Source organism: Cryptomeria japonica, chromosome 6 (assembly GCF_030272615.1).
Source record: "Cryptomeria japonica chromosome 6, Sugi_1.0, whole genome shotgun sequence".
Lineage (NCBI taxonomy): Eukaryota > Viridiplantae > Streptophyta > Pinopsida > Cupressales > Cupressaceae > Cryptomeria > Cryptomeria japonica.
In genome coordinates this window covers 121602352-121613695 of record NC_081410.1, presented here as the reverse complement: position 1 = coordinate 121613695, position 11344 = coordinate 121602352, and the positions used below count along the sequence as shown (strand labels likewise).

The window sequence follows — 11344 nt, the reverse complement described above, 5'->3', positions numbered from 1 at the left end:
TTTTATATATTTAATAGATTTAATTTGATAATATCTTGATGTGATAAATAGAATTAGAGGTATTTTTAACTAATATTGAAACAAAAATTAGACTAGAAGTCTAAATTGTTTGAATTTACATTTTTTTGTCCATAAAAAGATGACACTCATAAAAATATAAATCAATCTTTTATTTAAAAAAATAATTTTTAGAATGAATTAAGAAAAGATAAGGAAAATATAATTAATAATATTTCTTAATAATTAGATTAAAAAGATAATCAAAATGAAATGAAAACAAATAAAAAAAATCAAGATCAATGAAAATGCAAAGGTGATATATATGAATTAACTCTTTATGATCTAGGAAGCCCACATTACTGAAGTATTTTTGAATAAAGTAGTGCCTAACGGCTTTTACTTTATAATCTGTAGCTTCCTTTATTAAATTAAAGAATAAAACTGAGGAAAAACTGCAAGGTAAGCAATTTTCACCTATGCAATTATAAATTCTCGAATATATATATATAAACTATTTTTTTTCGAAAACTAAAAAATGTACGGTTTATATATATAAAAAATATATTTTTTTTTCGAAAACTAAAAAATGCACGGTTTGTTTGGAACTAGGGCTGAAATTGGGGCCCATTTTGTATCCCTTTGAAATTGATCGGTGAGAAGGAGCGCGGAATCTTTCAAACCGTTAGTTATAGACACCGTTAGGTCTCGCGCACAGTGGTGCTGGTGATTAAGTAGAGTTAATGGCTATAATTAATGGTGTCTGTCCCGCGCGTCTATCTTTTTGGGCTGCTCTCCCGCCATTGTTTTCCCACTCAAAATTTGAACCAAGTTATCAAGATCTTTTCCGTTGCTTATTATATTTTTTTCTGTTTTGGGTGTGTTGAAGTGGTTTTTCTGGATATTGTCATTAAAGATCTGAGATTTCTGTTCTGTTTTGTGGGTAGATCTGTGGTTCGATCGGGGCGGTGGAAAGGGAAATGTTTCTTGTTTTTCTGGCCGAAGTTTGAGAGCAGTCAGCTATTTTAGTCAGGGAGGAAAATAGAGGTTTTCTTGTCATGGAATGCAAATACTGCCATTTTGAAACCTGTAAAAACTGAAAGATTGTAGGGCTCTTGTAAGTGAAGCTGCGATCCGTGATCTTGACGGTAAAAGATAGGGCTTTGAATACACACAAATGGTTTTGATTGTGGTGTAGTGAAAAAGAGTGTGGAAATGTCTTCGTACTGTGATCAGGAGGGCAAGCCTCAGACTTACAGCAGGAAGGAGAAATCTTTGGGTTTGTTGTGCTTGAAGTGAGTAAATATTTGGTTTAGAGCGACGATTTTCGAGCATTTTTGTAGATCTGTGGATTTAATTTGAATGGCTTCCTGTGTGCAGTTTTTTGAATCATTACACACAGGAGAAAGTCGATTCCATTAGCCTCGACGAGGCAGCGTGCCGCTTGGGCGTTGAAAGGCGCCGGATATATGACATTGTTAACGTTTTGGAAAGCGTTGGGGTGAGTTGTTTCAAATTTAAATTTTCTTTGTACCGTTGAGTGTTATTCTCTTTGATTGCTTTTTGCTTTTTGTTGATGCGGAAAGATTGCGCAGGTTCTGGTTAGAAAGGCGAAGAATCGGTATACATGGAAAGGCTACGAGGGGATTCCCAAGTTTCTCGAAAAGCTACGGGTATGTCAAGCTGAAAGTTCGCATTATTCGTGTTGTTGAATTTAATGGAGGATTAAATATTCGCATTCTGTTGCAGGAGACAGCTCTGGAAGGTGATGTATTGAACGGCGTGAAAAATCTCGCAGATTTGTCTGAGATCAAAATGAACAATGTCAGGGTAAGCAAGATTTCATTTGCGTTCTTCCTGGGAGACCTGTTGTTTGAGTAAGCATTTGGATTTCTTTGTTAATGGCGGCCTTCATGACAGGTCTGCGTTAACTCCGATGACGATGAAGAAGAAAATTCATCGAACGAGAATCGCCCGCCATTGGAGAACGTAAAACGGCAAACAACAAAGCACGGATTGAACAAAAGCAGCCCCGTTTCTGTCTTCGGAGAGGCCTCCAAATCAAAAGCAGGTAAAATATTAAAATAAAGATCCACAATTTCGCAGCCAATACATGATTTTTTTATTTTCTTTGAATAATAAAGGTCAAAGATCGCGCTGATCTGTATATTAATGCAGATTGCAGGCGCGAGAAATCTCTTGGGCTTCTCACGCAGAAATTTGTTCAGCTTTTCCTCGTCACGCAGGTACGGCCATCGTAGGCTTAGCCGCATTCTCCTGTTGAGAAGCTCGCATTTTAATTTAATTTAATTTAATTTGCATGACAGGCTCAAATTGTTTCATTGGAAGATGCCGCCAGGCTGCTACTAGGAGAATGCAAAGAATCAGCCAAGCTCAAAAGTAAGCCGTACATTCTTGCCGCCATATGCTTTAAATAAATTTAAGATAGGTTCCGATTCTAAACCCTGGTTAAAAATATTTTTGACGCGATTCGAACTTAAATGGCCCCTGTTTACTATTTTTACAGCCAAAGTTAGGCGTCTGTACGACATTGCGAACATTCTCTCATCCCTAAATCTCATTGAAAAGGTAAATAAATGCATTTCCGACTCTAGTCTTTTGGTTTGCCGAGGAATGATACAAAATAACCTATATCCCGCCATGGCTCAAACAGACTCACAGTGCGGAGAACAGAAAGCCGGCGTTCAAATGGCTGGGCGCCAAGGACAACGCAAAGTATCCCTCTGGTAAGCTCTGCACTCTAGTACTTCTCGATTTCCTAGACTCTTCTACAAATTATTATTGAGAACTCCCTTTTTTTAACAGAAACGCCAAGTAGGAAGAGGCAGTTTGGCACTGTACTGTCGAGCAATACAAGCACAACGGCTGCCCCCAAAACAAAGAGACCCAGGCCATTGAACAGAGATCATGTGGAAGCCCCTGCCAAGAACAGGACGACGCTAAAGCCTCTGCAACCTCGCAGTTCAGATTTGAATGCAGGCGGGGCAATCTACAATCCTGTTGCCCTCTATCCACGCGAACGTCAAGGCTCCTCTGTGCCCGTTCCTGTGCCTAATGTGGCCGTATCTGCTCCACGAGTGCCCACCAGCCTGACGCTTGGAACCTCTGGAGGATGGAGGGAATGGAGCACAACTGACTCACACAGAGCTTCAGAACAAACCGAAAAGAAGGCTTCTGGTTCCGTTTCAGCCTCAGAGACCAGATCTTCTCAGTGTTTGGAGGATTCCAGTTTTAACAGGCGCGGATCATCACCAAAGGGCAGCGCTGCCGCTTTCTCATTTGGCCCATTTTGTCCTTTTCGTCTGCAACAACAGTGCCTGGCCACTATTTCATCCTCCTCGCAGTCTTCCGACCGTGGGAATGATCAGTCTGATGAGAGCAAAGACGGAGAATGCTTTTCTCAGGAACAGGCACGGACAACGCCATTTCCTCTGCACTATCAAAACGAAGGTACACGCAATCTGTGTGGCCTACAGCATTTTATTCTTTGATCTGTGTAGAAAATAATTGTTGCCCTTTGACTTTTTTGATTGAAGAATTTTCTTAGTGGGGGACCCTTTGATTCAGATTTCACCTCTAAATTTATGTTATATGGTTTAAATTAATATACCGTTCATGATTATTATTTATACATTTAAGAGAGAACTGGGCGGGGGAGGACTTCAAAATTGTCCGCGAGATCGTATATCAAGTTTAAAATTTGAATCCCTTTTGATAAAGGCCACGGGATGTAACTACATTCTCCACGTAAGATCCGTGGATGGAAATATATTTCCTGATCGCCGTTACAACGGAATAATCTCCACGTAACTTATTACGGAGTTGTGAATGCTGAATAGATGTCCAATTTTTTAGGACAGTTCAGAGGAATTATAGCTATGGCCGCTATTATTTGGGGGCCATTTCTTTTTTTTTTAAACTACCATGTTCTGGGTTACAGTTGATCTAACGGATGAATTTTCAAGATTTTAAATGGTTTTTTTCCAGTAGGGTTACATACAGTTGTTTAGCTAATCCTAGTTAAAGTTCCATTCAGCCGCTTACACGTCGTCCAACGTGTTAAAAAGTTGAGGCCAAAGCAATTGAAGGGAAAATGCTGTCACAAAAAGGTCTTTCGTTAAAATATTTTTCAAATTTCAGCCTTCCAGCGATTTGAATTTTTAACCGTTAAGGAGGTACTTTCGGGGAAGGGTTTTCTATGCTCAATGTAGAAGGGCTCTCACTTCGACCTTGTGATTGTAATTTTTTAATTAAAATTTGAAGATATTATATTTTAAAAAAATAATATAAAATTATGGACCATATATATATGATTATATTCTATTAAATTTTAAAATCATTTAGACTATACATTTAGTCAAAGTCATTTAGGATTTTTGATCTTAACCTTATTTCTTATGGTATTTAGAGCCATTCAGTTTAATAAATAGGTCAACAATCAATTGACAAATATATATCTTTTGATTTATAATATATTTTAAAAATAATTTTTTTTAATATTTAAAAGATAATTATATAGATAATCCACACAGATTGGCTTTACAAATTTTATTGTCAGTTATGAAACTTGGATTACTTAAATTTTTTATTTGCTTAATCGGATATTTTAAAATTGTCATATGTAGAATTTGGATTATTTAAAATTTCTATTTATTTGATCAGATATTTTTAAATTAATATTTATTCTAGTTATATAAAAAATTAAATTTTTTTAATGATTAATATTTATTTTAGTTGAAAGTTTTGCAAATGGAGTAGCAAGTTAAGTGAGCTTAACCTATTGAAGAAACTCAATAGTTAAGCGTGTTTGAGTTGAGGTAATATTAGGATTGGTGACCTTCAAGTTGTAATTGTTCCATTCACTCTCATGAGAGATTGGTTTTCATGAGTCACTACTCATGAAACAGGGTCAATGATTAAATCTTAGTAGCAATATCACATCACTTTAACATTTAATAATTTAAAAAAAAATTAAAATAAAATATAAAACTCCTATTTTGAAGTTCAATTTAATCTTTAACAACTTATTTTATGAAATCTCCCACTATCTTAAAATTCCTTACATAAAGCTTTTTCGTAAGCGGGAATAATTTTGATGACTAACTCTATTTATAATTATATCTTAATATTAAAATATAATTATTTGAAAAACATTATAAATTAAAATATATTTAGAACTTTTAAGGATCTGCTAAAAATAGATAACTACAGTTATACGGCCCTCAAATTTATACTTTGCATTAAAGGATATCTCTTTCCCTCGAGTTCTTCACCATAGGTTGCCCACCTGACCTTGGCAGTGAGCACAACGCTACCAAGATCACTGCCATTGATGTTCCTTTTAACTCTCAATATAAAAATTCAGTACCAAGATCACTGCCAATGATGTTCCTTTTAACTCTCAATATAAAATTTCAGTGGCACTTCAATTTTTTTAATTGGTAAATTTTTCTTTTGCGTACCCCAAGCATAGATGCTATTAGTGAGGTTTTTTTTCTTATCAAAATTTACCCACATCTTGTGCACTTGTGACAGCCTTTATCGGTATAGTATTGCCAATTGAAGAAGTTGTTCCAGTTTCTTTTTATGTTTCAGATCCCGTCGCCCTAGTGCACCCAGTTGATTCATTAGCTTCGGTTCAAGTCGATTTTCAATTCCCCGCAAATCAAGGTAACAGTCTTGGTAGTTTCAGTTTTCGTTTCAATGTAAGGTATCCGTGCACTATTGAATCATATTATCTACCAACATGACTAGCAGCCGCATTTGATCCCATTGATCCGAATCCCTTCATAGATTCAGCCCAAGATCCAGTTGACGAGGCCGAAGACCAGGTCTTGTTTAATTTGGTACATTATATTCAGATTTGGATCTTGGTCTTGTTCATTGGGTATTCCACGCCTCAAATTAGATTACTTTGTTTATTGAGATCACACATCGAATTAAATGGATGTGTTCTTCATCTACATTTTGCATGATTAAATGTTCAACCTATACAAACATTCAACATACATATAGATATATATAAAATATAATTTTGTGAATTTAAACATGGATTTCTGTTATGGAAGCCCTGAACACATTTCATTTCACGTTGGGCTAGAGTTAATACTTGTTGGTTCATTTTTTTTTAATTTCATGTTTGCAGCACTTGACCATATGTTCCTTCACTACATGAATGCATGGAAATCATGGTACTTGCAAGTTGCAACTTCTGCAACGGCCAACGCCACATCAACAGTTCAGTCGCCAGCTCCTTGTGCCCAAGAACCCTGCGACTCATCTACGGAAGATATCTGAGCAAAGGAGAGATTAATTTAAAAATTCTGATTGTAATTGTTTGCACAAAATATATTTGTACACTCCTTTGCTCACTTTGTGAAATGTATGAGCTAAATCAACATTCTATTAGAATTTGAAAGCATTGATTCCGACGGCGAGGCGTAGAATAATTGGCATTGGAGGCGTTCTTAGGAATTTTTCCTCCAGCAATGCTCAAGAATGATGTTTGCAGTTCAATTCTTCCAGTTGCTTAAACTGAAGAGTTCTGTGCAGATGAGCTAAGTCCTTTATCTCTGGATTTCAAGAAGTTAACTTGATTGTAGCTACACTGTTAGCTTTTTCTGTTTCTTTTTCCTCAATAGCTAAAACGCAACTCTTGAGAATTGGAATGTTATTTATAACTGCAATTCTTAAGAACTGATGATTTTTTACAACGATTATGATAATTGAGCTCTTCTTAAGAGTTCATCAAGATTGTGGGTGTGTGTATTTCTGTTATGTCCACTTTTTGATAGCAGGAAATTTGGTATTCTTAATATTGGTTCATTAAATGTCGTCTGGTTAGCAAATTTTGATATTAACCGTGATTGAGTGGTAAGTACGCGTTACACAGGTCTCAACAAAGTGCTTCACCTATTTAAGTAATATTCATAGTTCCAAGAAAGCTGATCACTTAGAAAGAGGGAAAGATTATTAATATATAAATGGTTTATCAAATTTGAGCTGCAGTGTCACAAGGAAGAATTTACCTGGATAATGTCTCCTCAAGTAACTTGTCTGGCCTTGCCTATTGCATTAGCTGATGAACTGGGATGCTGCAAAAATGATTCTATCATGTAATTGGCCCCATCCTGAATGCTAGTGAACTTCTGGATCTTCATGCCTCTGTTCTGCAGTTTGATGGAACACCAAAGTTTGTTGATATTGACTTCTAAGTTGTTCAGGTTCTATTTCATTCTATTGAATATGCAGTAAAGCTAGCTGTAATATCATGGCCAGAGGAAGTAGCATGGCAGAGAAATATGTGCAACGCATTCTATATAGCAATACAAAAGTCATACCTCTGATAAACCATCAACAGAAATATGGTTAGAAAAGGACATTGAAGAGGAATCTATCATTCTCTTTGCACCTCGATAAAAAGAAAAGGACATTGAAGAGGAATCTGTCATTCTCTTCGCATCCGGACCTCAATAAAAAGCCGTGCACTTTGTCGATGGGTTTCTGCACACAACTACCATATTTAACAGTGTAAAGGCAGAAATATCTATGTTATAAATTCAAAAAAAAAAACGAAGGAAATTCTACTTTTCTATTTGCTCAATATTTTATACTTTAAAGTTGCCAGATAATGATATGTTGCAGTTACTTAAAGCACATAAAACTGCACAAGAAGCAATGTGAACGTTTCTCAGATTATTCTCAACAGTCTGTAAATTAGAGAAATGTCCTTGGCCTAACCATTCAAAGACCAGGGACATCACCCTTAAGATTAACACTAAGTACCTCAAGGATTTTTTATGTACAACTTTGGCACCGGTTCGCACAAAGGACGTGGCAAATAACAACGTGGGCCTCAAGGGTATGTTCTATTTACAACTTTTGCACCGGTAAAAAAACCAAGGGTATGAGCAGAAAAGTGTGTTGTACATGGGTAAAATACAAAACATGGCCGCGGGTTTATAAATTTCTGTTCACGAGTCTGTAGCAAAAAACAAAATGCTTACAGCTTGTCTTTTAAGTTAATATGTACAATCAGGTGCAGATGTCCAAAGAGACCTTATTGGACAGGCCTTTCATAAATGGTTAATGCAAGTAATACTGCAAGTGAAGATAATTAGCAACATTACTACTCATATTTACCCTGAAGTGTGAGTATATCATCTTAGAAGAACTTTTTTTGAGTTCACAATTTAATCAAAATTGATAAAAACCTAGGTCAAAAGTAAATTGCTCGCCAGTTAGAACGAACTTGAGTCAATGCTCAGGTGGTTAGAATTTACTCAATACTTTGAGCCTTGCTTAGTAACCGAATCATAAAATTTCCTCTTGAACTTTGCTTCAAAATCCTGCCTTTAAATACCATTAGAAGCTCCAAATTTGGCGGCTACTCAAAGCAAATTTTTATCGTCTGGATGTCTAGAACAAAAAAATAAAATACAAATGCACATTCATCGATGCGTTGAATCCAAGAAACCTGAAATTTATTTTTCATTAACTACGTTTTTGACAAAAAACTCGTCGCTTCTCAGCCTAAAACTCTCAGAAAACTTAAAACAGATGCAGAGCACTCTGTTTTGGGCTTAAATGTATTCAACTGTTAAAAGTTGTTTCCATGAAAGGTAAAACAGAAGTCTAATCTGGAAAAACTAAATGAAAAGAAAGGAAAAACTATAACGACCTTAATTATTAGCCCATGAAAGGATTACTTCTCCTGAACATGCTTACCACTGGTGAGAACAGGATTTGTGGCTTAATGATTAGAAAAATATTAAATACGTGTAAACATGGGCGAGATTTTAAGCTGATTATTTCTTGAGATGGAAAAGGCTGGGGAGTGGCAAATGCTCAGCGCACATTTGTTTATACATTTATGTAATCATTTTGTTAGGGGAATCATAAGATTATATAGATATTAGTATTTAAAAAAAATAAAAATGAATTATATCATAGTATTGATTCTTTTCTTATTGGAAGGAAAGAATATAATCTTGGAGACATTGTAGAATGAAATTTGGGATATTATTAAGGTCGAAGAGAAATGTAAAAGCTAGAACAATTATTATCACTTGTCTAATGATGAAGTCTTTGGTAAGGTTAAAGGGTTGAAAGAAGCTAAGAAAATTTGGAACAAGTCATGTTATACACGTAGGTGTCTGAAAATAGTCAATGCTTGCGGTGTCATACTTTAACATGTCCACGTGACCTTATTTTAAGGTTTTTGCACTTGTAAACTCTTTTTTCTGTCACACATTCAATTTTTATCATTTGTTGACATCTTGTCATTCTTTTGTTTAATCATTGATCGTGATCAATCTGTCATGTCAATTGGACATCATCAATCCTAATCAGTGTCAAATTAGGGCTTTGTCCTAGATCTTTATCATTTTCAATCAATTTGGATAATTTTTTATCCCTTTTCAATAGTCAATTGGCTTTGTCCTAGATCTTTATCATTTTCAATCAATTTGGATAATTTTTTATCCCTTTTCAATAGTCAATTATTAGTTTTCTTATCAATTTCTATTGATTTGTCATCGGTCCTTGTCAGTCCTTATCAAGTCAATCTTCATCAAATCGACCTTTTATCAATCCTTGATCGATTTGTCATCAATCTCAATCAATCATCAATCTTCGCTAATTTTGGATCAATCAATCATTGATCCTTTATCATCTTTTTATCACTGCAATCCTCATGTCATCTTTGACCAATTTGTCATTGGTCTTTGTCAATTAATGTCATATCAAATATCAAGTCCTTGTCATTTATCCCTATTTATCCCTTTGATCATGATCATGATTGATGTCATGTATTCATTGCTTCGATTGTGTCATGGCCTAGTTCATTTCTTGTCCATCTCCTAGTGTTTTATGATTTAATCATTTAATCTTATTAACACATTCTCCCCTTAGGTTCAATAAATTTATTATTTATCTTATGTCACAATTAAATTGTTTATTTAATTGGCTAATTCATTTCCATTTTGTGAGCTAGTTAATAAATGAAATTTATTAATTAGTGCAACTTAATTTTCAAATTCTTTTTTTTTCCACTAATTTCTCCTCCATTTTGGGCTCCTCATTTTGAGGCAAATTTGTCATAATTCGAAGCTTAAATTACTCCATTTGTCATAAATTGACATGTCAAAGTGTCATAACCTTTCATAGAAATTTGTCATATTTCTTGACATAGCAAGTTGTCATAGTTGTTATATAGCAATTTGTCATAGTTGTTACATAACAATTTGTCATAATTTTTGACATAGAATGTGTCATATTTTGTCATCATTATGCCAATTTCGAATGCAATTACCTCTTGCAAATTGCTCATGCTAATTTGGTGTCTTCATCAATTTGCCTATAAATTGAGCTCATTTTTCATTCATTCTCAACTACGCTTCGAGTAACCTTATGCTCCGAATTTCATCTTGCAATCTTGCTTTCACTTGCATTCGCTTTGTAGCTAAAAGAAGGACAATGGAGGCCAATGAAGGGAGACATTTGTGATGGTTTGCATTTCAATTTGAATGTCTTGTCTTTCGTTCCTTTATTGAGTGTATTAGGACTTGATTTCATTGCATTTTAGGTTTTGTGGTTGCCTAATTTGTATGTTTTGATGCTTTTCCCCATTTTCCCAGTTACATTTCTCGGTGAACCTGACATGAACATTGACTGATCTTCTATCCTTTGAGTATTCTTGAGTGATTTGCAGGTCAAATTTGTAGGAAAAAGGCTTTTCAGGGGTGATCCAGAGCTTTTGCGCATGTGGAGCTTCTTTTTGTGCCCTTGTCTGGAATTGTGCTCGTGTTGGTTGGATCTACACTTGTGTTGGACATATATGTGCCTGTGTTGCCCAGACTTGCACCCTTGCAGTGTTCTGTGGCATTTTGTAATAGAAGCCTAATTTTGCTTGATATCTCATTTGCAGCTTGTTAGAATAGAGATTTTAATTGATCATTAAGGTTAAAATGAATTCACATAGTCCTAATTAGGCTTTGGTAAATGAACAACTTTTCACATTCCTTTTTTTATGCAAATTGGTTAAAAAGAACAAAAATATCTCAATTTGGACCTTAAAATGAACTCAAACTCTGCAAATAGGTTTCAATTCGGTTACAATTAGTCTAAGTAGGGTCTATAAATGTTGAATGAACTCATATAGGCTAAATAGGATGGTGAATGAACAACAAATCTTCACATTAGCCTAATTAGGGTTTCCAAGCTTACAACTTCTGCATTTTGCTTGAGAGGGGTTCAAAGTTTTCAAACTCTCTGTTTGGTGCATGCAATCATTTCAATAAGTAGGAATTCATCTAAAAATGTTGAA

At 35.1% G+C, this 11344-nt stretch overlaps 1 protein-coding gene across 3 annotated transcripts; it reads left to right on the top strand.

Annotated features, from left to right (window-relative positions):
* The first annotated feature begins 682 nt into the window (after window positions 1–682).
* On the top strand, window positions 683–10931 carry LOC131053739 (uncharacterized). 3 transcript variants are annotated; one of them, XM_057988382.2, is made up of 11 exons: window positions 683–1292; window positions 1378–1498; window positions 1593–1670; window positions 1747–1827; window positions 1918–2068; window positions 2176–2243; window positions 2325–2397; window positions 2525–2586; window positions 2672–2744; window positions 2824–3468; window positions 7027–7610. In XM_057988382.2, exons 1-11 carry the CDS (start codon window positions 1213–1215, stop codon window positions 7098–7100), a joined length of 1506 nt encoding a protein of 501 aa, XP_057844365.2. In that variant the 5' UTR covers window positions 683–1212; the 3' UTR covers window positions 7101–7610. The 3 variants fall into 3 exon arrangements, with proteins under 3 accessions (XP_057844365.2, XP_057844366.2, XP_057844364.2); XM_057988383.2 differs by lacking the exon at window positions 7027–7610 and adding an exon at window positions 10730–10931 and having other exon boundaries at window positions 684–1292; XM_057988381.2 differs by lacking the exon at window positions 7027–7610 and adding an exon at window positions 6164–6782 and having other exon boundaries at window positions 686–1292.
* The last annotated feature ends 413 nt before the right edge of the window (window positions 10932–11344 follow it).

Coding starts and splice junctions, on each gene's coding strand:
- LOC131053739 (XM_057988381.2), top strand. CDS start 1,213: ATGTCTTCGTACTGTGATCAGGAGGGCAAGCCTCAGACTTACAGCAGG. Junction 1,499..1,592: donor ACGTTTTGGAAAGCGTTGGG/GTGAGTTGTTTC, acceptor AAGATTGCGCAG/GTTCTGGTTAGAAAGGCGAA. Junction 2,745..2,823: donor CAACGCAAAGTATCCCTCTG/GTAAGCTCTGCA, acceptor TTTTTTTAACAG/AAACGCCAAGTAGGAAGAGG.